At 48.2% G+C, this 26,803-nt stretch overlaps 1 protein-coding gene across 1 annotated transcript; it reads right to left on the reverse strand.

Moving 5' to 3' along the window:
- Positions 1-9,231: 9,231 nt before the first annotated feature.
- On the reverse strand, positions 9,232-10,212 carry LOC146341588 (olfactory receptor 14A16-like). The gene has a single exon (XM_084807557.1). The coding sequence runs from the start codon at positions 10,210-10,212 to the stop codon at positions 9,232-9,234; it is 981 nt and encodes a 326-aa protein (XP_084663683.1).
- Between the last annotated feature and the right edge of the window lie 16,591 nt (positions 10,213-26,803).

Genomic DNA, 26,803 nt, shown 5'->3' on the forward strand with positions numbered 1-26,803 from the left:
CGCAGGACGGCCGCCATTCGCACTGCACAGCAGCGCAGACGGGAGCAGGTAAGTGCTCCGTTTCATGCGCCTTTCGTGGGGTGGGGGTAGCGGGGACTTCATCCCTTGTGCCTTTCATGGGGGGGGGCAGGGACTTCATTCCGCGATGGTTTTTGGGAGGCCGAATGCACTGGCATTTGGCCTCACCGAGATCCGTCATGCAATTCTCTGACATCCCTAGGAACAATCTGGGGACCTGCAAGTGGGGGCAGGGGCTGGGCAGGCACTCAGAGAACATGGACAGGTTTGCATTCACACATCCCTACCCTGTTCACCCCTTCCATACTGAACTCAGCTTCGGATGCAATCTGTCGATACGTTTCCGAGTTTGCAATGTGATCTGCATGCCCTGCCCCCCACAAAAAATAAAACAAAATAAAATAAGAAGTGTGTATGACAGCATGATTACATTTGGGGAAAAAAAGCTGACTTTTGAAAATTTCCCAGAAACCCACTGTAATCAATGGGAGAAGAATATGTACATTTTAAAGATGTGTACAGTTGATGTGTATATTCGGGGAAATGCACAGGAAAATATGCACATGTGGATTATTTAGGTAATATGCATATGGTATGGTAATATGCATATGGTATGTTATCCCATGCTGTGGTTTTTCCAGCTTCACCACTACCTATCAGGTGGCAGAGTGATGAATCTATATCCCAGATTTGCTCGTCCACTGGAATAGACCTATAGAGTCTATGTAACTAAAGCGATTGTGCAATTGAAGCTAACTCTCCATGTTTCAGGTACCCAACTGACAACTGATACCATCCACATGACAGAATTGGAGGTTGCCCTCCGCTGGGTTAACTGTTTCCTCCCTATACAAAGCAACCTCTCACCACCACCACCATCACCACGAAATTCCCCCAATGTTTAGGCATTTTTTAAAGCTTCCATTACCAGCAGTTTGATATATTTTAAAACCATAATTATTGCACTGGGAGTGATTTTCAGGGTGGCACAACAGGAGGGGGAAAGGGAGAAAGACAGGAGGAGGAGGAGGAGGAGAGAAAATGAAAAGGGGAGAAAGAAAGAGAGAAGAGGGAATGGAGTGGATGGATGGTGCTGTGTGTGTGTGTGTGTGTGTGTGTGTGTGGAAGGGTGGGTAGGTTGGTGGGTGTAAGAAAGAAAGATGTGGTGTCAGTATAACCCCATGACTGCCATAAATCCCCTGACACCTTCCGCTTGATAGAATGTGGCCCTCCAGGGTGGGGGTGGTGAGGTTCCCCACACATGATGGAGAACATTGTAAAAGGTGAGTCTCAGACACACATCTAACTCTTCCAACCTTAGAAGGAGCACATTTTTAAGAGCACTGACCAATTTTAAAATACACAGAAGTAATATAACTTCAGAAGTGTCCCTAAGTGTAATGTGATACAGGAAATATTCCTGAGAAAGGAACAATGTGAAAATCACCAGCAGCTATTTTGAAGGAAAATTCTGAGAGTGCCTTGGACTGCAAGAAGATCACACCAGTCCATACTCCAGGAAAGAAAGCGAGACTGCTCACTTGAGGGAATGATATTAAAGGCCAAACTGAAGTCCTTTGGCCACATAATGAGAAGACAGGATACCCTGGAGAAGATGCTGATGCTAGGGAAAGTGGAAGGCAAAAGGAAGAGGGGCTGACCAAGGGTAAGATGGATGGATGATATTCTGGAGGTGACGGACTTGACCTTGGGGGAGCTGGGGGTGGCAATGGCCAACAGGAAGCTCTGGCATGGGCTGGTCCATGAAGTCACAAAAAGTCGGAAGCGACAGAATGAATAAACAACAACACAGAATAGCATAAAATGGAGTGCCAGAATCTATAGCTGCAATCCAACAAACCTTAAATCACACTGTTGACCTCTGATGTCAGTGTATCAAAATTATGTAAAAATAACTCTGTGGTGGATGGTGCCTTGAATGTTTACATAAATTAAAGCAATCAGCCTTCAGCAGAATCCTTTGGGAATCTGCCTCAGAGAGCAATGAAACTGGAGTTGCCTGCTGTGTGTTTTATAATGAAAATGAAACTTCTTTCTTCTTTTTTCCTTTTGCTTCAAATTTGTTGACTTCCAATGAATTAACACTGGGAATAGTTCAGGTCCTTTGATAACTTCCTTTAAATTAAACCACTGTTGTTCAGTCGTTCAGTCGTGTCTGACTCTTTGTGACCCCATGGACCATAGCATGCCAGGCCTTCCTGTCCTGCGCTCTCTCCCGGAGTGTGCTCAAGTTCATATTCATTGCATCGGTGATGCTATCTAGCCATCTCATCCTCTGTCGTCCCCTTCTCCTTTTGCCTTCAGTCTTTCCCAGCATCAGGGTCTTTTCCAGGGAGTTTTCTCTTTGCATTAGGTGGCCAAAATATTTGAGCTTCAGCTTCAGTATCTGTCCTTCCAATGAGCACTCAGGGTTGATTTCCTTTAGGATTGACTGATTTGACCTCCTTGCAGTCCATAGTTTTCAATAAATTACGTACGTACATTAATGCATTAGAATATGGATTTGTGCACTTTTCTATTTCTTTCCTTTTCAGCCACCTGTCATCTCCACATATCTTTCGCATTTCCACAATTATCACAGAAACTCTGACCCACCTTTGCCCCCCCCAATTCTTTGCAGAATCAGCCCAGGTCAGAGGGTCCGGGAGGTCATCACTGTGGTTTATAACAATACTATCTTGCTCACCAGGGAACCCCTCTGGACCAGGGCAGGCTATGAGGGCCTATGCCTGGCATTCAGCCAGTGAGACAGATTGGGGATACTGTGGATGTGCTGCTCATCATTCTGCCCTGACTGAGGTGGCCTCAAGTGTGGCATTGGAGAAGCTTGGCTGGATGGCTATTTGAGGATTTGCGAGGGGCAGCAGAACTAAGCCTCACCACCAGGCAGCAGTTCCATTTCGCACTCCTATTTACATCCAGTTGGCCTCATAATGAGTCTTATCTCTTATGCCAGTCATACTCTAAGTGTCTTCCAGCCTGTTTCATTGCCCAGAGCTCACTAGAAAACCAAGGAGCACCTTGGGCTCAGCAGTGATGGAAAGGGTGACCAGCCAGATGGGCGATTAATAAATTGAATAATAAATAAATAAATAAGGGTGCTTAATTGGAATTCATAGAATCATAGAATAGAAGGGTTGGAAGGGGCCTACAAGGCCATCGAGTCCAACCCCCTGCTCAATGCAGGAATCCAAGCACGCTCAGTGCAGGAATTCCAAAGCATGATTACACAGCCTTGACAGGATTGCTGGCTCTGGCTATGGGAAATTCCCCCAGAGCATCCAGAAATCAATTGGATTCCTTAACATGCTGGGGAAGACCATCTTCATGACTCCCCTCAACTGCTGGTGTCATGAGACCAAACTTCATCAGATAGTTGGTCTGACAACGACAATGAGGTAACGTCAAACCTCCCAACATTCAGACCAGGTCCTCACACGCAAAGGCAAAGACTAAATTGTAAATCGGAAGTAGATGGACTTCTATCAGAGATTGTGCCTTTGTCCATATTTTCAGTCTGGAATGTGCGAACTAGGTAAGTCCTCATCAAAAACTAACTGAAACAGATTTCTCGTCCATCCCTAAATTGCATACACACCCAAGCTTTTGTCTGGAGTGGAGCAAAAGGGCATCCCTTGTGACGAGGATTGTCTAGCTCTAGTGTGGTTCTCAAAGCATTCAGAGTTTATACTTGGAGGGTCCCGAGTGGTTGTGCTGACATCCCACTCCCCTCTAATTTACATAGTCTCAGGCAGAATACATTTTGCCATGATAGGCTATGTAAATACTTACGTAGCCTATTACAGCAAAGAGCAGGGGCACAAATGGCATAGCAGTCACCATTTGTGCCCCTGCTCTTTACCGTGATAGGCTACATAAGTATTTACGTAGCCTATCACGAAAGGCAGCCACGTAAATGGCAGCCGCTACAACGGCCGCCATTTGTGGCCGCAGCAGCCCGGCAGCGGTTGGGAGACCAGCCAGAGCCGCCACCGCCACCAGGTACGCTCCATCCGGGGGGAAGCTGTTCTGCTACGGAGTCTGCGGGGCCGGATTCTTTAGAATCCTTTAGAATCCAGCCTCACTGGAGTCTGTCATCCCTAACTCTGACACAGAATCAGACCTGTCAGTCATCTGAAAATGCTGGGACTCATCCCTGACAAAGGAACTCCTAGAAACACTTTTGAAGCCATCCCTGTGCATGTTTTCCAATGTATGAGAATTTTGTTTCAGTTTGCAAATCATGTGAAAATATTGGCAAACTTGCCTTCACATTTACAAACTATGTACACAAAAAATTGTGCAACTTTCTCAAAATCTTGAACTTTCTCAAAATGCGCAACTTTCTCAAAATGCACACATTTCAAGTCACCCACACTTTGGTCAATGAGGAAAATTTGGAAAATTTTGCAAATTTGCACTAATTTGGAAATAGTTTTCACAACTTTCACATTTGATAGCTGTTCCTTTCACAAAACTTACTTGTTCACAGAACATGAACAGCAATCAGAAATGTGAGCATGAATCAAACAGAGACAAGCAGTGAGCTGATGTCTGGAGAGTCTTGGTGAGCTTGAACATGGCCCATTTGCCCATCCTTATGCATGATGAGCATGTACTTCAAGGTCCTGCTCTTCCACATGATTTCCCCCCCTCTCTGAGATCTGTGAGCCATTCCTAAAGGTCCTCCCACCACATGGTTGGCATGATAATGGAGATCAAGGGATTTTAACCCGCCACTTTATTGAGACATCTGCTTCCTGCTTCTTTGTGGGATTGAGATTGGCTCCTTTACATCTCTCCCCACCCCCCGGGTTTGCTTTCTCTGCCTTTCGATATATTCCATTACACATCCAGTAGTGGCAGAGTGGTATAGTGGAATTGTGGAAATACACTAGGGTTTCAATGCCAGCATTCAGCTATATACTAGACCTTCCTTGTCAGAAAGAAATGACAATGCTAAAATGGTTGGAAAGCACAGGAGAAGCCCTGGAGGATAACAATATCATTTAGAGCACTGAGAAACTACCCTGAGTGTGGAATCACAAGTACACAATACATGCCTCATGTAGAAAGACTCCAACATTACAACAGTTTAGGAATCGCAGTATTTATTACTTACATAAAGTTTGTGCAATTGTTCAGAGTCATTGCCTTACCTAATTAGTAAAATAAATAGTGAGACCTTTCATTAAGTGGCCTGTGACACAAAATAGTGCTGCATTACTATGGAGGGCTAGTCTGCCCTAATCTCAGTTCCTACATATGGCTTCCATTCTACTTGCATATAGTTATATGATGCATTTCAGTAACCAATGAAATCCAAAGTCTGAATCCTTCCTTTGCCATGAGCTAGCTAGCTTTCTTTCTTTCTTTCTTTCTTTCTTTCTTTCTTTCTTTCTTTCTTTCTATGCTACTCTTTCAAAGGCCATATAAATGAATGCCACAAAAATCACTTGTCTCTGCAGCGAACTTGACACTGTTATCGCAGTTCCAGTTGAGGTGTCTGATGCCACCATCTGCCCAATTTTGTGGAATCAGTTCCAGCTGCTGTGGCCTGATGATGTGGAGAAGGTGATTGCAGCAATCTGACCCACCATGTGCCCTCTCAATCCCTGCCCCTCTTGGCTGATAAAAGCTAGCTGAAGAGGTATGAGTGGGTGGGTCCAGGGAGTGATAAATGTTTCCCTGTGGGAATGGGTGGCCCCTGGTGTCCTTAAGGAGGCAGTAGTGCAGCCACTCCTGAAGAAGCCCACTCTGGACCCAGTGGTATTAGACAACTACCTCCCAGTCACAAATATTATTTTCCTAGGGTTGTGGCAGAACAACTGCAAGCACTCTTGGAGGGGAGTGCAACCCTGTTAATTCTGCTTGATCTGTCATTGGCTTTTGATACCATCAACCATGGTATCCTCCTGGATCGACTCTTTGGGATGGGTATTGGAGTCACTGTGCTACAATGGTTCTGCTCCTACCTACAGGGCCAATTTCAGAAAGTAACATTGGGTGACCATTCCTCGGACCCTAGGCGATTGAGCTATGGGGTGCTGCAGGGCACCATCTTGTCCCCAATGTTGTTTAACACCTACATGAAGCTGCTGGGAGTGGTCATTAGGGGATTTGGAGGTAAATACCATCAGTACGCTAATGACATGCAGCTATATCTCCCTGTGACATCTGAATCAGGAGAGGCTGTTCAAGTCCTGGATCAGTGTCTAAACTCAGTAATGGGCTGGATGAGGGCCAATAAACTGGAACTGAATCCTGACAAGATGGAAACCCTGTGGGTGAGTGGTTCCCAAGTCTGGGATATAGGTTGGGGTTGCACTCCCTCTGAAAAATCAGGTCTGTAGTCTGGGGGTACTCCTAGATCTAGGGATGTACGAAAGTCACTTACCTTTTTGTGGAATTGATTCACGGTGGGGGGGGGAGGTGCTCCATCCCTCCCGCCGGAATCCTCGATGGGGGGGAGGCGATCTGGCCCTCCCTCCCAGAATCCTGTCAGGCCAACTCCGCTCCGTGGCAGCTCCACGGAGCAGCCGGCCAGGGCCGTCCGCAGCCAGAGTTCCAGCCACGGACAGGCTGCTGCAGACGCAAATGGTGGCTGCCATAGCAGCTGCCATTTGCATCCAGCCAGGCTGCCATGATAGGCTATGTAAGTATTTATGTAGCCTATCACGGCTGGGCAAAAAACAAACAAACAAAAACAGCATATGCAAATGGCGGCAGCTATGGCGGCCACCATTTGCGTTCCCTATTTTTTGCCATTTTATCTTACGTAAATATTTACGTAGGCTATTACGGCGAAAAAAGGGGAATGCAAATAGTGCCCACTACGCTATTTGCGTTCCCCTTTTTTTCTGCTGTAATAGCCTACGTAAATATTTACATAGGCTAAAACGGCGAAAAATAGGGAACGCAAATGGCGGACGCCGTAGCCGCCGCCATTTGAGTATGCCGTTTTTTGGCGGGGGTTGCTTGGCTTGCGATGATAGACTACGTAAATACTTATGTAGCCTATCACGGCAAAGACCAGGATGCAAATGGCGGCCACAGCAGCTGGTCGAAAGACCAGCCACCGCCGCCAGAGCTGCCGCTGCCTGGAACATCTGCCCCAGGTAAGCTTCGTCCCAGGGGGAATCCGCAGGGGGGCGGGGGGGCAGGCCGTTCCGCCACGGATTTTGGGGGGCCAAATGCCAGTGTACAATCGGCCTCACTGAAATCCATGGCAGAATTCTCCGCCATCCCTACTTAGATCTATCACTGTCGCGAAAGGCCCAAGTGACCACTGTGAGCCAGAGTGCCTTTTACCAACTTCAGCTGGTTCTCCAGCTATGGCCTCTCCTGGACAGGGATAGCTTGGCCACAGTGGTACAGGCATTAGTAACCTCAAGACTGGATTGCTGCAATGTGCTCTATGTGGGGCTGACCTTGAGGCTGGTCCAGAAGTTGAAGCTAGTGCAGAATACAGCAGCTCAGCGGTTGTCAGGAGCAGCCCCTTTTCAGCATGTAACTCCTTTGCTGAAGGAACTGCAATGGCTGCCTATTTGCTACTGGGCCAGGTTTAAGGTATTAGTACTAGTATACAAAGCCCAAAACAACTTGGGACCAGGAAACCTGATAGAGCGCCTTCTTCTTTCCCACCCTGCCTGGTCGCTGAGGTCATCAGAGGGCTTGCTCCTCATGGTTTCACATGGACATATGGACCAGTTGGAGTCCATCAGGAAGCCTTCAGCATAGTTGTACCCTTCCTGTGGAATTCCCTGGCTCTGGAGGTTAGGCAGGCACCAATGTTGTGCCTCCTGAAGACATAATTCTGAGAGGCTTTCCCTGAGTGACTAGCCATGGTTTACTATGTTCGGTATCCGTTCTTTAAAAATGTTTTAATTGTTTTAATTAATTTAATTAATTGCTTTTTTTCTTTTATCTTTCTGTTCACTGCTCTGAAATCTTTGATACAGTGTAGTATATAAATACTGTAAATAAAAAGAAATAAATAAAAAATTGGATATATATATATATATATATATATGTATATATGTATATATATTCTCAGCCTTTCACCTATGGGTGAAAGGCCCATAGGACTGGCTCTCCCCAAAGGCTGGCAGTATTTAAGTTCATAGTTCCAATAGTGTAGAAAAATAATGGATGCAGCTCTGAGGATGTATGAGAAATTCATTTATTTCAGTTAGGTTTTGATAAGGATTTACCCACTTCGCATCTTCCAGGCCGAATATGAGGTTGGACACAAGTTGTGGTTCAAGTCTGGACAGTCACAGTACTGAGCTGGCAAAATTCTTCATGGACCAAAATAATGTGTTCAATAATATGGGGACATCTGAAACCTGTGCATGAACAAATTCATGCTTTGGAAACATGAGCACAACCACTCTTTAATCAAAGGGAGAAGAGAGTCCATGTAAAAGTCCACAGAATAGATGCATTTTTGGGGGGAAATGCATGAAAATGAGCACATATTGTTATGCAAAAGAAAAGAAAAAACTTGCAATCTGATACATACAGACTTGAGATGGAATGACCTTTGGGATGGAATTCGGGGAACTTCAGTGAACCTGAGTTTTGTTGATTTGCACATCCCATTGCAGCTCCCCAATGTGGGCAGTGCAGGGTGCCGTTGATCTGACACTTGCACCAGAAAACTATAAAATGAATTCTTAGAAGAGTTCCCCCTGTACTACACCACTGAGACACACACACACACACACACACACACACATTACCTTACCTTACCTTTTTTTACTCCAATGTAAGTGTGTGGGATGGTATGGATTGGGAGCCTATCATTGAATGTTGGGGGATATTTAAGCCTTTCCCCGACTTTGGTTCTGATATGTATGTGCCCAAGGTTGCAATTTACATTTCCAAATAGTGTTCCATTAAAACAAATAGATCCATTAAAGCAAATGGATTAGTAACTCGCATTCTAAATCGCAGGCATCGGGCAATGAATCTGGATCAGCACTATGGTCACAGAGGAGATTTAAAGATAAATGTCTATTTCTGTTTCTGGTATACAGATGTCAATCTGTTTCAGGTAGTTTGAAGCCTTGCTCTTGTTTGAAGACTTGCTCTCCAGGCCCTTCCACTAGATTTTTTTTTTTAAAAAGATATATCTCCTAGTTACATCTTTAAAGTACCATGCATTCAGCTTTGATTAATGCACAGAATTCACCTTTGTGGATCAAGATTGGAGAAGGTATTAATAGAATAGCATACTAAACCCAATAGGTTTGACAGAGCATGTCTTATCTCCTTGTTTCTCATGCTGTAGATTATTGGATTCATCAAGGGTGGGATCATGGAGTATATCATAGTAAATGCCAGAGTGAGATGTGAGGCTGAATTGGAGGTGGGTTTCAGGTAAGCAAAACATCCAATGGATACAAATATGGAGACAACAATGACGTGGGGAAAGCAAGTTGAGAAAGCTTTTTGCCTTCCCTGCACAGAGGGGATTCTCAGCACTGCTGTGAAGATGTGTACGTAAGTCACAACAATAAAAAAGAAGCAGCCTAACAGAAAGACACCACTTAACAAAAGAACTCCAGTTTCAAAAATGTACAAGTCAGAGCAGGCCAGCTTAAGTAACTCTGGGATTTCACAGAAAAACTGATTGACAATGTTGGAGCAAAAATGGGGTGCAAAAGTGCCTCCGGTGTGTAACACAGAGTAGAGAATGCTGCTGATCCATACAGCAGTAATCATTCGAATGCAGGCTTGCTTGTTCATCACAATCTCATATTGTAATGGATTACAAATGGCAATGTACCGATCGTATGCCATGACTGTGAGAAGAGATAGATCGCATGCCATAAAGAAGACAAACAGGAGGACCTGAGCAACACATCCAGAATAAGAAATGTGTCTGGTATTCAAGAGAGAATTGATCATAGATTTGGGGAAAATGACTGTAACTTGGCCCACATCCAGTATAGCCAAGTTCATCAAGAAGAAGTACATGGGGGTGTGTAAGTGGTGGTCAGAGGCAACTGCAGAGATGATGAGAAGGTTTCCTGCAATTGCTGCCAGGTAAAAAACAAGGAATCCAGTGAAGTGCAGAATCTGCAGTCCCCGAACTGCTGAGAATTCCAGGAGAAGAAACTCTGACAGAGAGGATTCATTCATGAGATGCTGCTCCTGAAGAAGCATGCTGCCAATAGAAGGAAGCACAGGGGCAGTGGTTAGAATGAGGAGGGCTTAATATTGTTACAGCTGGCGCTATAGTGCTTAAAATATTTATGTTAAGCTCACTTAATTCACAGGAGTTGCAGCAGTACCAGGTGTAGCGCTAGTGGTAGCGCTGGGCCTAAATATTTGTGAGAATATTTTATTTTCTTTATTTTTGATAGTGTATTTTATGTAATAATAATATATTTTATATGAGATATAAAATATATATTTCTTATCCTTTGTGATTTATCATTTCAAAGGGGCTGGGGGGCGGAGCAAAAAGCCAGAGAAAATAGTTCCTTTTTCCGTGTGTTTCCAAAAACCAAGTTAAATCCCGGAGGAGAACTTACCTTTCCAATTGACAATAGCAGGTGGAGTTTTTGCCCCCTGTTTTCGCTGCATTCAGACAATGTGATAACTCTCTCTGTGGTAAATGCATGTATGGTGAGGGAGCCTGAAACTCTTTGAGATTTCTTTGTAATTAAGTGTGTACCTGAGAGGCGTGTAACCTCTTCAGCCTGAGAGAGCATGCAACTCTCTGGGGAGGTTCTACTTTTGCTTATTTCTTTTAACTGTGAAATATTGATTTTGATTTATCCAGGACCACTCAGTTGATCAGGCTGAGAGGTTTGGGATCTTATGAGGTGGAGAAGAACATGCACGCAACTAATGTAGATGACATGTAGACCTAACCTGGTGCTGCTGCAGGGCCACGCGTCCTCCTAGCAACCTGCCATTTTGCCTAACAATGGCTGCTTGGGGTTTTCCAGATATGGAATGTTATGTCAATGAGGGCCGTAAAGAGGCCATTTATGCGATGTTACAGGCATTAATGGTCCATTTACACCTGTAATGTTGCATAAAGCGTCCTTTTACAGCTGCTGTTTATGTAATATTACATACCTGTTAAACGTGAGCCTCCCTTTTTACGCAAAATGGCAGCTCGGTAAGAGGACGTGTGGCCCCGCAGCACTTGGACTGTGAGCAGGGGCATGCCGTGGCAGTGGCTCGGCAAGCACCCAGCCAAACCGGACAGAGGTGAGTCCATCCATCCCCACTTGTGACTGGCACACAAAAGAAATAACCGAGTGAGAAAGACCACATTTCAGATTCTATGTGATGTAAAGTCCATCCTGGTTCAAAAGGCAAAGAAGGCTATGTATAACTTTTCAGGCTCAGGCAGGGGAGTCAGTGAGGTGTTCAGTAATGTGATATCAAAGCAACTGAATAGCGATTTGTATATTAATCCCTCTTTTCAGATAACATTTACTAGACATGTGCAAATCACTCATTCCACCAACAACCAAAGGGCCATTTACGCAATGCTACTGGTGTCAGTGCTCCATTTACACTGGTAATGCTGCATAAATGGACCCTTCACAGTCACCATTTATGTCATCTTGCGTATCTGGAAAACACCGTGCTGCCATTCTATGCAAAATGGCAGCTTGCTAAGAGGATGGGTGGCCCTGCAGAGCTTCCTGGATGCTCACTGGGGGCTAACGTGGCTCAGGTGGCACGGCAAGTAGGGGCAGGCAGAGGCAGCAGCTCGGCAAGCACCCAGCAAAACCGGGCACAGGTGGGTCTGTCCATCCCCACTTGTGACCTGCACACCAAAGAAATAAGTGAATGAGAAAGACAACAGTTCAAATTCTATGTGATATAAAGACCATGCTGGTTCAAAAGGTAAAGAAGGATATCTATACTTTTCCAGCTGTGACATCACACTAACAATGTGTATATTCACCTTTTCAGATAAGATTTATTAGAGATGTGCAAATCACTCATTCCACCTGCAGCTGCACCCATGAGAAATTTGAATAATCTTATCAAAACTCCCCTTCAAATGTCTCAGATATCTTACCTGGTGAGGAATGTCCAGATGAATGTCAAAGGCCATTTAAACTGGAATTTCAGTGGCAGCTCTTGATGCTGACGTTGGATCCGTATTGGAGATCCTTGACAGATTTCCTTCATGCATTTTGGCACTGGAAATTCCATTTTTGCGTGACAAATCCAGAAAACATCCCAGCATCCAGAAAATCAACTCACAAAAAGAAGTACTCTGATTTATGCCAGGTTCATCTGGCCAGGAGAATATTTTCATAGCTTCGATTGTGAGAACAATTGAGAAACACCTGAAAGGAAAAGATTTATTATTTCTTCTCCATCACAGATGGAACCCAATTTCATGTGCTCTGTCTCCTCCAGTGATGGTAGATGATTGTGTATCTGTCCAGATATCAATGCCATTTTATAAAAGTTCTCTTGGATCTCTGATGACAGTAAGCATTTGCCAAGTCAGGAGGGAGATTTATTAATATCTCCTAAAGATTTGCTCTCAAAGGAATCAGTCGAGATTAGCAGCAGAAGCATACAGAAGTACATTAACTTCCGAGCCTTTCCTTTACCTGATATGACGAGGTAAGACTTTTAGTGTTCAGGTACATAAGAAGGCCAGAACTCAAGGAAAGCTAATGCTTTTACTTTTGCTATCTCAAATGTATTTATTTACAAGTGTTCTGTAGAACACACATAATCACGATGTTAAGAATGAGCATCATCACATAATTGCATAGCTGCAGAGCTACTCAAGGTAGACCCATTGTGTGTGCTATTGTACCACCAGGTCGTAATGCTCCTCCTGATAATTGTGCATGGCACCCAGCTGTCTTCCCTTTACATTTGATTCACCGTTGCAAAAGGACTCACCCTTGGCTATATTAAGAAAATTCTCAAAATGAAAATAGCAGCACAAGTTAAGATCCCTGTGCCCCCTCCCCACTTGATAATTTTTGCTTGTCTTGCTAAACCACCTCTTCAATCCCTTGAAATTTTCTGGAAAGGAACCTCCAAAGTCACCTGAAATTCTACTGCAATCAATATGAGGAAGTAGCTTGACGACAAGATAAAACTTCCATCAAGAATAATGCTGGTCTCTTGACATTCCTTGCATGTCCCCCTTCCTTTTTTTTCAGTTATATCCCAGTTATTATAATCACTCCACTGGTTCCAAGATTAGGTACGAAACCCCCCTTACCTGGAGTCTGCTGGGGGGTGTTGGGGGGGAGAACATCCGGTCCTCCCCTCTGGAATCCTCCCTGGCCGGCTCTGCTCCGCGGCAAGTCCGTGGAGTCGCCAGCTGGGGTCGGCTGCTGCTGGACTTCTGGCCACGGCCAGTCTTCAGACGCAAATGATGTCCAGCCTAGCGGCCACCATTTGCAAGCAGAGATGGGTTAAAGAAGACACAGACAACAAAGTTTGGGTTGAAAATGGGGCCACATTTATTGAAAATATCTGCAAAGGGATACCCAGGACAGGCACCTGACTGTTTCAGCGACTAGCTGGCACTTCTTGGGCAAAAACACACCCAGCCCAAGGGGTGGTGGTGACCTTGCCACCCCTCCAGACTGCCCCTTCTGGGGGAGGTAGACCTTCCCCTGTCACCCCCAACCCATTGCCACACAACCCCTGGGTGAGTGAGGAGGGTTGGTCTCCCAGGCAACCCTTATCCCTCCACTGATCCGCACAACCCGTTTGGGGGGCCTCTGGCATCACCTGTCACCATAAGGTGCCTCTGTATGCACACCATCCCTAATCTCTTTGTGCTTTTGCTAGGTGTGCACGAAAGCCACTTACCTGGTCTCGCAGCTTGCTTTGCGGTGGGGGGGAAGCGCTTCGCTGCTCCCCCCGAAGTTCAGGCTGGGGGGAAGCTTCCCTCCTCGCCTGGCTGAAATTCAGGCCGGGGGGGAGGCTTCCTGCCTCGCCCGGCCGAAATTCAGGCCGGGGAGGAGGCGCCTCACCTCGCCTGGCCGCGAAATAAAAAGTTAAAAAAAAACCGCCCCCGTGATAGGCTACGTGACGATTAACGTAGCCTATCATGGCTAGATCTGCAAAGTCAGCCATGATAGGCTACGTTAATCGTCACGTAGCCTATCATGGGTGACTTAAAAAAAAAAAAAGCGCGTACGCAAATGGCGGCCCCCATAGGGAGCCACCATTCACGTGCCTTATTTGGTCGCTGTAGTCTACGTAAATCTTTATGTAGACTACGGCGAAAATAAGGGCAACGCAAATAGTGTTGCCCTTATTTTCGCTGTAGTCTACGTAATCTTTATGTAGACTACAGCGATCAAATAAGGAACGGGAATGACGGCTCCCTATGGGGGCCGCCATTAGCCGTACGCGCTTTTTTTTTTTTAAAGTCACCCGTGATAGGCTACATGACGATTTACGTAGCCTATCATGGCTGACTTTGCAAATCTAGCCGTGATAGGCTACGTTAATCGTCATGTAGCCTATCACGGGGGTGTTTTTTTTTTTAACTTTTATTGGAATGGTGGCGGCGGCAGCCGGTCGAAAGACCGGTTGCCACCTCTGCCCCTGTCGAAGAACTGATGAACCACCGCCGGGACCTGCCGCCGGGAGGGACATTCGGGAAAGGTAAGTCCCATCCCAGGGGGGTGCGGGGTGCGGGGGGTGTGTGGAAAATTTCTCCCCGAAACTACTTCGGGGGGCCGAATACATTGGCACTCGGCCCCCCGAAGTTTCGGGGAGAAATTCTCCCCCATCCCTAGCTTTTGCCCATCCTAGCTGCCAGAGGAGTCACAAGCCTATTGCTTGTGAACTCCCCGCACCTGCAAAGAATTTCCCACAGGCCTCTTTGCAGATCAGACAGCAATATGTCATTCCCTGCATTGGACAGGTGGACACCATCCTGCCTGTAATGCTCCCTCCTTGTCCACAGAATTTTCTGATGGGTGATAAACCCATCACCATGTTCCAATAGCCCCCATGGCACTTCTCTGTTCACCTTCCAATGTGCCTGTTCAATGGCAGCGTTACTCTGTGCCCACCAATTGATTCTTAGAGCATCGAGGACCACACCATGGCTACTTCTGGCCAATGCTGCTGGACCACCTGCAAATCGACCAAGGCCTGCTCAATCAGGCCTTTCCTGGCTTGGAGCTCAAGTCGTCACCTCTCCGGTGCAGTACCAGGACCTGCGGAGGAAGACTGACTAAAACTTGATGAAACAGGGTGGGAAGGAGGGGGTCCCACTGCATAACTCGTCTGCCAAGCCACTATATCACATGAGCCCTTCCATGGCTTGGTCAGAACGTTCTGTACTTGCTTCTTGTGAACACACGAGAACAACTGTAGTTATTCCCAGTAGACGGTGCCAGAAGCCTCAAAATTGGACCAAGGCCTACACTGAGTTCCTTGTCTTTGCACGTTCAGGTCGTACCTCCATAGATGCGGCGCCAGGCCTTTGGGGGAACCTGCACATCACGTTGATGGAGTGGAGTGGAGGAAAAACTCTAACTGCATACCACGTCTGCCAGGCCCCTGCACATAGAGACATTGGGACAATCAAAGCTGGGAACCACAGCTTGACATGGGACCACCAACTAGGGAAGGCGGAGAATTCCACCACAGATTTCAGTGAGGCCGAATGCACTGGCATTCGGCCCCCCGAAACCCGTGGAGGAACGGCCTCCCACCCCCCACCACCCCGCGGAATCCCCCCGGGATGAAGCTTACCTGGGGCAGATGTGGAGGCGGCTCTGGTGGTGGCTCCGGCGGCGGCAGTGGCAGCTGGTCTCTCAGCCGGCTGCTGCAGCCGCAAATGGCAGCTGTCGTAGCGGCTGCCATTTGCATCCTGCCAGGCTGCCATGATAGCTACGTAAGTATTTACGTAGCCTATCACAGTAAAGGCAGCCACACAAATGGCAGCCACTATGCCATTTGTGTGGCTGCCTTTACCATGATAGGCTATGTAAATACTTACGTAGCCTATCACGGAAAGAGCAGGGGCACAAACAGCATGGCGGCCACCGTTTGCGTCCGTGCTCTTTACCGTGATAGGCTACGTAAATACTTACATAGCCTATCATGGCAGCCTGGCAGGATGCAAATGGCAGCCACTACGATAGCCGCCATTTGCGGCCACAGCAGCCCAGCCGCGGCTGGAACTCCGGCTGCGGATGGCCTTGGCTAGCTGCTCCGCGGAGTCACCACGGAGCAGAGCCGGCCAGGGAGGATTCCGGGGGGAGGGACAGAGTGCCTCCCCCCACCGCGGATGCCCCTGCGTGGAGCCAGGTAAGGGATTCGTACATCCCTACCACTGACCATCCCAAACACCGTGCTGTGACACCACGTGCACACACAAAGGTTCACAACCATTGTGCTGATCTAAGTAGATAAAAGAGAGTAGTAAGGCAAAAGGGGAGTGGCAGGACTGTGGTATGGAGGAAGACCTGTACGAGAGGCATGAAGCCTTGGAGTGCCCTCCTGCCAGCCTTTCACCTAATCCAGTACTTAACAGCTGGGCTGCAGGAGCCGCCCTGGTGCAAAGAATGCATCTTAAACAAATATCCAAACCTGAGAGTACTCAGTACTGGCTTAGTAGCAGTTGTGGAGATTAATGTTGACAACCTCTGGTGTAATAAGGGATATCTGGGAAGGGGGTGGGGTGCCAAGAGTCTGCAGATGCCTGTGACGTCTTTACCCTACAGGGGATGATGTGCCAAGCCCGGAAACTCATGCGCTAACAGCCGCTGAGAGTGCCGAGCCCGTGTTGAGACGTGCTCCCTCTCTTGTGCTAAGAGGTCTACTTGACAGCCCTCTGCCGATCAAAAACAGCACTTGTTGCTACAAGATCGGGCAAGTCCTGTCCGAAAGGCCTGGCTCCTATTCACGTAATTCCCAGAGAGAAGGTCTGATCGCCATTGTGATAAAAACTGGGTTCCTTGCCCCTGGTTAACATACGTTCCCCAAATTAATTTGAGCACGCAGGCAGGCCCAAGATTATTACTGTGGACGAGCTGTGCCATGAAACCTGCACCAGATTGTTCCCACCTGGATGGAGTGCCAGGACCTGCGAGAGAACCGTACCTGCCCAAAATGGAATGGTGTGGGAAGCAGGCACTCCCGGCATGCTGCGCATGTCAAGCCACTAACTCTTGCGACTGGCACAGTCTGCTCTAGGATCCGCAGCCTGACCCATGGGCCCGCTGACCAGCCCCTACCATCATGCTGAGTCCAGACATAAGCATGCGCCTGCACGGGTTCACATCCATTCCTTTAATTGAAAGGAAAATAACAGTACAGACAAAAGGAAATGCTGATCTGTGCAACCCCACTCTAGGAATGGACAAAAGACCCTGACTGTAAGCTTACTGGGAAGGCTGCAGCTGCTGCGGCCAAAAATGGGAGCGAATCCCTGGGCTTGCTACTGACCCAAGTATGGGAGGCCCATTGCCCTGGGAGGCATGATTGCAGCATGGCTTAAACCATTAATACCTGAAACATGACCAGAGCCTCCCAGCATGATCTCCGTGAGTGCTGTCATCTAGGATTGGACCAACTTGTCACTGGCATCGAACCTGTCGTTTATGTAGGGTTGGCGGAGAATTTCTCCCCGAAACTTCGGGGGGCCGAGCGCCAACGTGTTCAGCCCCCCGAACAAGTTTCGGGGAGAAATTCTCCGCCCCCCCCGCCCCCCCCCCGGGATGGGACTTACCTTTGGCGAATGTCCCTCCCGGCGGCGGGTCCGGCCGGCGGTTCAGCGGGTGTTCGTCCAGGGCGGGGGCGGCAGCCGGTCTTTCGACCGGCTGCCGCCGCCACCATTCCATTCAAAGAAAAAAAAAACGCCGCCGTGATAGGCTATGTGACGATTAATGTAGCCTATCATGGCTAGATTTGCAAAGTCAGCCATGATAGGCTACGTAAATCGTCACGTAGCCTATCACGGGTGACTTAAAAAAAAAAAAAGTGCGTATGGATAATGGTGGCCCCCATAGGGAGCCGCCATTCGCGTTCCTTATTTGGTCGCTGTAGTCTACGTAAAGATTTACGTAGACTATGGCGAAAATAAGGGCAACGCTATTTGCGTTGCCCTTATTTTCGCCGTAGTCTACGTAAAGATTTACGTAGACTACAGCGACCAAATAAGGAACGCGAATGGCAGCTCCCTATGGGGGCCGCCATTAGCGTACGCGCTTTTTTTTTTTAAAGTCACCCGTGATAGGCTACATGACGATTAACGTAGCCTATCATGGCTGACTTTGCAGATCTAGCCGTGATAGGCTACGTTAATCGTCACGTAGCCTATCACGGGGGCGTTTTTGTTTTTTTTAAAAAAACTTTTTAGTTCACGGCCGGGCGAGGTGAGGCGCCTCCCCCCCGGCCTGAACTTTGCGGGGGGAGCAGCGAAGCGCCTCCCCCCCACCGCGAACAAGCTTCGAGGACAGGTAAGTGACTTTCGTCCATCTCTACGTTTATGTGTCTTAAAGACAGAGGTATTACTCAGGAGGTGGATCAAACTTAATACTACAGGATCAGGATCAGATTGCGGGAGGACTGCATTTAATGACATGAAATGGGTCCTGCTCTCTGAATCTAACAATTGGAGAATGGACATAGAGCCTTGAATCGTCGCCCTGCCTAGACAATACCACATTCCTAAATTAGAATAATGGGGTCACAAGATGAACAGACGGGTACGGCACTCCATCTGATTATCCTCTATGTTGGTCCTAAAACCCCGGCCTGCTAGGGCATCATTACATCAGAAACTAAAGCTTTCGGAATTAATTCAGTTCCTACACAAAAAGGCAGGGAGCACCAGATTGAAACTCCAGCAGGATCTACTGGGGTGGGGGGGTTAACTCAATGGTGAGGGAGGCTAATATTTGTAGGTAAAATTAGGGATGGTGGAGAATTCTGCCACGGATTTCAGTGAGGCCAAATGCACTGGCATTCGAACCCCCGAAATCTGTTGCGGAACAGCCTGCCCCCCCGCCCCCCTGTGAAATGGCTGTAGCTGCCATTTGCGTACGCTGTTTTTTGTTTATTTTGGGGGGGCATGTCATGATAGGCTACGTAAATACTTACGTAGCCTATCATGGGCTACCATAGGGACGCAAATGGCGTCCCCTACTCAGGACGCCATTTGCGTCCGCAGCAGCCCAGCAGCGGATGGAGGCCCCGCTGCAGTTTGGCTCAGCCGGCAGCTCCACGGCCTGGCTGCAGAGCGGAGCCGGCCGGGCAGGATTCCGGGGGGGAGGAATGGATCGCCTCCCCCCCTGTCGAGGATTCTGGGGGGAGGGATGGAGCGCCTCCCCCCCACCGCAAATCAATTCCACGAAAAGGTAAGTGACTTTCGTACTTCCCTAGGTAAAATGCAGAGTGACATCACCAGAACCTCTGTATAGGTTAACTGGTAACATCCCTCCAACACCCTGAGGGTGTGATTGATCTGAAGATGCCCACAATAAGAGCAAATAAGACCATGCACTGGCCCAAAACCTGTCAAGCCTATCTTGACATATGTGTAACCCAATCTACCTGCTGTAGAGGAATCTCTGTTTCGGAAAAGTGGGCCAAGTACCCTCCTAGGGATGAAACTTGAAACTTCCTAGGACATGGCTGACAAAGCACACTGTATCCGCTGGGTACGGAACCACCAAATTAACTTGGAGGTTCCTGGTTGCGCCTAGGATGGCCCCTTCCGGATGCAGCCACTGCACCATGCTGGCCATCCCATCCCCAAAAAAACATTAAGCAACATAACAGTACGTCCCCTTCACCGTATGGGAGAGGAGAGCATCTACCCACTCCACCTGCCAAACTTGATAGCTAACTGGGTGTAGGCAGTGGGGAATTCCCTCTGTACGAACCGTAACAAGCAGGACCTCCTTCCTTAATGTTGAATGGGATTGTACAAGTGGGGTCGAGAAAACACAAGACCCATCACCTGAGATCCAGATTTAATATGGAGAAGGTATAAGTAGCCCCATGATGGTTAGCTATTGCAGCCGCATGGAAGGGGAGGTGCCGGGGGTGTGGGGAGGGGTGATCTTGTAACGAAAATGGGAAGGTTGCACCACATTAGGTAGAATAAGACTATACTGTAGAACTTAATGCAAAGGTGCCCTGGGTCCATAGTTAGCATAGAGGGCTGCAGACTGGCCTGGATGCTGCTACCAAATATTATACCAAAATGGCACATGCCTTGGTCCTGTGAGAGGTGCAAATCGATCTTGGAGTATGGGCTGAGGTGCGAGATGCCTCAAGACACATGGACAGATGAATGCACCAGATGGCTTGGACCTGCTGGTGTCACACAAGCACAGGCACATAGCCTACCGTGGAGCCATGCTGGAGGAAGCTTGATCGCGGCCAAGTGTGCTGCAAGAAAGGAATCGGTTACGCTAGGTCTGTCGCGAGGTTTGTCTTGGGCAAAGAGCTTGCACCACATTCTAATGAACAAGAGGGGGGGGGAGCCCCATCCTTTGGTCTGCTCCATTGTCTTGATAAGCACAGCTTGAGGTGTGCCCAATTAAGTCTCAGCCCCTGAGGAAGAATCTCGCTTTCTCCCCTGTCTGTTACCATGTGTGCAGGGTACCTCCCACCCCACTGCTTGCCCATCCAGCGGGGCATTCTATGCCATGGAGCCATGTCCAAGAGGCCAATAAACCAGCTACAGAGGTGGTAAATTATAAACAAGAGAAGGGGGGAGTCAAAAGACAGGCCTGACCACTGGAATCCACTTTCATATCCCCAGGGAAATAATGCTAGACTTAAGGATGGACCTAGGATACCAGTCACACCCAAACTTACCGACCAGGCCCAACCCTGCTTTGCATCAGCAAAAGTAGAAACAGCTGTCCCTACAGGCCATGCCCCTTGGAGCCAAGGTTAAAGCCACTGCCATGTAAATAATGTGGAACAACCTAACGACAACCCTGTGAGACAAGTTAGCAGAGGGCTAGGGTACTGACCCAGGGAACCCAGTGCAGTGAGCTCATAGCCGTGGGGGGACAAGAGCCCGCATCCCCCCATCCCAGTATGGCATTTAACCATTGCACAATAGGATAGTCATAGGATTGGAAGGGGCCGATGAGACCATTGAGTCCACCCCCCTGTTCAGCGCTGGTGGCCTAATTCCTGGGCTGTCTCCCATGGAAGTACTACTAACCAGGGCTGCCCTGTTTAACTTCCGAGATCAGTTGAGATTAGGCGCATCCTGCCCTTAGCCCATCTTAAGCTGGACTAAACTGCCTAGGAGGTGAGAAAACTGGCGAACCCCAGGCTTAAAGGCCTATTGGTCTGCCTGCACAGAGTAGACATAGGCCCTACTCGGGTGATGAGAAAAATCCTTTCTCTACTCTGGGGCAGGAGATTGATCCTCAAACCTTCTGTGGCGAGATAAGGGATATTAAGGGGTAGTCAATGGCCAAAGTCTGATGAAAGCGGGGGTGGGGGGGGGGAGCCCTGCAAGATGCCCAAGACAGAGAGGGCAGTCTAAGCCCATGAGGCAGACCGTCCACACACACCCCCTCCATGAAGTAGGGATGTCAGAGAATTCCGCCATGGATCTCGGTGAGGCCAAATGCCAGTGCATTCGGCCCCCCGAAATCCATGGCAAAACGAAGCCCCCACCCCCCAACCCACGAAAGGCGCATGGGATGGAGCCCCCAACCCCCAAAAGGTGCACGAAACAGAGCACTTACCTGCTGCCCTCCACACTGATTTGCGAACGTCGGCTGCCCTGCGGCCGCCATTCACTTCTTTATCATAGCCATGATAGGCTACGTAAATACTTACATAGCCTATCATGGCTAATGCAGGGATGCCTTTACGTGGTTTGCGTACACGGGTTTTTTTTTTTTTTTACTTGCTGTGATAGGCTACGTAAATACTTACGTACCCTATCACAGTTAAATACAGGGACGCAAACGGTGGCGGCTACGGCAGCTGCCATTTGCGTCCCTGCTGCCCAGCAGCCAGATGTCCGTCTGTGGGCGGAGCCGGCTGGTGGCTCCGCGGAATCCCCACAGAGTGAAGCTGGATGGGTAGGATTCTGGGGGGAGGGAAAGGAGCGCCTCCCCCACTTACTGCGAAGCAGATCCGCGAAACAGTAAGTGACTTTTGTACATCCCTACCACGAGGCAGTAACAGCCTAAAGTCCCCTGCCAACGCCAATGCACAACCGCAGGCTGGGGAGCACTTGCACGCCATGCCTCCTCTCGCTGCCACAGCCCACCATACTGTGGCCTACTGCCACTGTCAATGGAGGAACCGCAGGCCAAGCCCAGCCCACGAGAAAGATTGCCGCCTCCGGCAAGGCCAGGCAGGGCGGGCGAACAGGCAGCCGCGGCACAGAAAGAAGGAGCCGCCAGGCAGGCAGCAACCGCTCCATCCACTGCTGGCCAGCCCCGCAGCCATGGTGCATGTAGTCCAGCAGGCATCAGAGCCATGAGGAACGGGGCCCAGCTCGATCACCACTGCTGAGTCCCTCCGCCCCTACAGGGGCGAGGCATGATGTGCGGGAATGCCACCGCTGTTCTCTCCAGCGTCCCTGCTACTTCCCTCTGAGCCGGGAGGACGAGGTGCACTGCTAGAGGCCTCACTGTCACCGGTCGGGCCATCGCCGCCAGAGACAGCAGGCAAGGGGGGGGGCTGCACCGCTGAAGCAGGCGTGGCTGCCCAGGAGGCCACGAGGTGTTGCTGCCGCTGCTGCCAAGCAGGCAACAGGGGCGTGTGCTGCTGATGGGAGGGCCGCCACCTGAACGGCGATGCAGCGCCATCTCCGCCGAGAGCAGCTGATCTGGTCGCGCGTCCACCATGGCATAGGGATGTACGAAAGTCACTTACCTTTCGTGGATTATGTTGATGGTGGGGGGGAGGCGCTCCGTCCCTCCCCCCAGAATCTGGACGGGGGGGGAGGCGCTCCGTTCCTCCCCCCCCCCCAGAATCCTGGCTGGCTAGCTGTGCTCTGCAGGGATTCTGCGGAGCCGCCGGCCAGCTCCGCCAGCAGCCGGACATCCGGCCGCTGGCTAGCAGGGACGCAAATGGCAGCGGCTGTAGCGGCCGCCATTTGCGTCCCTGCAGTCAGCTGTGATAGGCTACATAAATGTTTACATAGCCTATCATGGCTGACTTAAAAAACAACAACAACAATGCACGTACGAAAATGGCGGCGGCCATGGCCGCCGCCATTTGCGTTCCTTATTTTGGCACGTCTTAGTCTACGTCAAGATTTACGTAGACTAAGATGTGCCAAAACAAGGAATGCAAATGGCGGCGGCCGTGGCCGCCGCCATTTGCGTATGTGCGTTGTGTGTGTGGTTTTTTTTAAGTCAGCCATGATAGGCTACGTAAACACTTATGTAGCCTATCACGGTGTTTTTTAAAACTTAGCCGTGATAGGCTACGTAAATCTTTACGTAGCCTATCACATTTTTTTAAAAAAACTGGAAATGGTGGCGGCAGCAGCCGGTCAGAAGACTGGCCGCCGCCACCGCCACCGCCGCACTGCCGCCAGAGCCGCCGCAGCCAGGAAGATCCACCCCAGGTAAGTCTCGTCCTGAGGGCGGGGTGGGGGGGCGGCAGACCATTCCACCACCGATTTCAGGGGGCCGAATGCGCTGGCATTCGGCTTCCCAGAGATCCATGGCAGAATTCTCTGACATCCCTAGCTACGCCAGCTGTCATTACAGCAGCAGCAGCCCAGCAGCAGATGGATCAGAGGGCCAGCAGCAAGTAGGTCCATTCCATGGGGATTTCGGGGGGTGGGGGGTAGTCTGTTCCACCACAGACTCTGGGGGGGGGCAGATTCTTTAGAATCCAGTGTCACTGGAGTCCGTGGCAGATTTCTTCACCATCCTTATCCGAGATAGAGCACTGAGGTTGGATACACACTGATCTTGATGGACCTCCACAACTAGGCATGGATGAATCTTTCAATTTCAGTTCTGTTTAGTTTCTTATTTTTCCTACATTACATTACATGAATTCTGTTGCATCTCTACATCATTTTAGGAATTTGATTTTTTTTTACACTCTGCATGACACTTTTACATTGTTTGTGTGTATTTCTTTAAATTCTTTTTTTCCAAGCAATTTCCCTAATATAATGCAGTTTTGTGCATGTGTTTTCCTGTGCACTTTTCCCTATTGGTTTTTGTGCCTATGTACCTTGTAAAATTGTTATGCACATTGTTTGATTGGCAAACTGCACCACAAATTTCAGGAAAGTCAGTATATCATTGCACTTTTGTATTACTTCATGCTGGGTTGTGATTAGGTTTGTAAAGTGAAAATTTGGTAAGTTCATATTAAAATAATTGTTGTGAACTGCCAAAGAGCCTCAACTATTGGGCAGTATAAAAATGCAAAAATAATTAATTAAATAAATACATAAATAAATAAATAGTGAATGCAACATTTTCTCACCCATCCCTATGCACAACAGGTACCAGGAAAATAATCACCTCATTAAAGGGACACCAAATTATGGCAGATGGGGGAGAGGTCTAAGAAAAGCCAAATCACCTCTACTTTCTTATTTCTCACATGAGTGTGGTGTCGTTTTCCCATCCTCTTAAGAGGTGGCTGACCATTTGTAGCTCAAGAAGGTGCTATGAATGTTGTTTCTTCTTCTTCTTCTTCTTCTTCTTCTTCTTCTTCTTCTTCTTCTTCTTCTTCTTCTTCTTCTTCTTCCCCTCCTTCAAAATCCTCAAATTAAATTGATCTCCCTCCCCACCCTCCTTTTGTCCTGATAATAGCTCGGAGAGAAAGGTTAGACTAAGAGACAGTCTCTGACCCAAAGTCATACAATGAAATTTATGGCTGAGTACAGATTTGAACTTTGCCCAGTGCTCTAACCACTACACCACACTGACTCTCACTCTTTGCTGTGGTAGTAATATAAAATGGGACCTGTACAAATGGATGGGGTAAAAGAGGGGAATTGCACTCAGAGGACTGGTGAAGGGGAAGCTCCTCTCACAACAACGTTGACCCTTTTCCCAGCCCCAGCCAGCCAAGAGGTAGTGCCTGCCCTTGGCACTCGTTTCTGCTGCTGACACGGATCTCAGGATTATGGCAGCATGCATAAGTGGGCTTCACTTCCCACCTGCTTTGAAAGCTTTGGAGGAGGTGAGACCTGCAGTGAAGCCAGAATTGCCTGCTGTGTGTTTTATGATGAAAAAAGAAAATTTTTGTTTTGTTTTGTTTTGTTTCAAATTTATTGACTTCCACTGAATTGACACTGGGAATAGTTCAGGCCTTTTGACAACATCCGTCAAATAAAACCATACTTTTCAAGAAATTCTGTTAATTCTTTGTAGTATTCATTTGTACACTTGTCTGTTCTTTTCGACCACCCACTGTCATCTCACACATCCTCTACATTTCCACAATTATTACAGAAACCTGGGTGGGTGAGCTGGGCAGAGGGGGGATCTGTCCCAGCTCCCCCATCCGTAGGTATACTTTGCAGCATCAGTCCAGGTCAGAGGGTCTGGGAGCAGAAGTCATTGTGGTCTATAAGAATACCATCATACTCTCCTGAGGGCCTGTGCCTGGTGTTTGGCTGTTGAGACAGATTGGGGATATAATGTTGATGTTTTGCTCACCCTGCTGCCCAACACTCTCCCTGACTAAGCTGGCTGAAGTGGAAATGTTGGAGAGGTGTTGGAGAAGCTTTTCTGGATGCTTACTTAGGATTTCTTAGAGACAAAGAAAGTAAGCCTTCTTTTCTACCCTCACCATTGTGCAGCAGGCATGGTTTTGCACTCATATTTACATTTGGTTGTCCTCACAACGAGTCTTATGCCAGTCATACTCTTGGTGTCTTCCAGCCTGTTTCATTGCCCATAGCTCACTACCAAACCAAGGAGCACCTTGGGCTCAGCAGTGCTGCAGAGGATACTTATGTGGGATTGTCTCACCATTTCATAGCCTGACTACAGCCTTGACAGAATTGCTGGCTCTGGCTATGAGAAATTCCCCCAGAGCATCCAGAAATCCATCAGATACTGCAACATGTTGGGGCAGACCATCTTAATGGTCCACCTTCCCTGCAGGGGAGTGGAACTGGTGCCATGAGACCAAGCTTCACCTGATAGTTGTCTGAGAATGATAATGGGGTAACTTCATCCCTCCTGACATTTAGACCAGTTCCTCATACCCAAACACAAACACTAAATTGAAAATCGGAAATAGAGGGACTTCAATCACAGATTGTGCCTGAGGCCATATTTGGTCTGGAAGGTGTGAACTACCTAAGACCTCATCAGAAACTACCTGAAACCAATTTTTCGTGCATCCCTAAATTGTGTACTCATCCAGGCTGTTGTCTGCAGTGGAGCAGAAGGGTAAACCTTGCGAGAGTGACGGTCTAGCTCTAGTGTTGTTCTCGAAGTATTCAGAGCACATAATTGGAGGCTTTTCAGTTGTTGTGCACACAACCCACACTCCTATAAGTTATGTAGTCTCAGGCAGAATACAGGAAGTGAGTAATCACAGGATAACTCAACAGATCCGAGCCTGAATCAACAGATGGGGTAGAATATCAGAAGGAAGCACAAGAATCCTTAGCTTTTTATGGATTGGTTGGTCAAGGATATGAGCATCTCTGTCCACTCCCTAATCTACAAAAAAATCAGTGGTCAGTTAAGTCACTGTAAGAGCTAATAGAGGCAAAAAGTCTAAATAAATAAATAAACAAATACATAAAATGATAGTATGGTTTACCCATGGCTCTTCCTATTATTTA

The sequence above is a fragment of the Heloderma suspectum genome, chromosome 6, assembly GCF_057233095.1.
Source record: "Heloderma suspectum isolate Gila_16-S chromosome 6, 16-S_ref, whole genome shotgun sequence".
In the NCBI taxonomy this organism is placed as follows: domain Eukaryota; kingdom Metazoa; phylum Chordata; class Lepidosauria; order Squamata; family Helodermatidae; genus Heloderma; species Heloderma suspectum.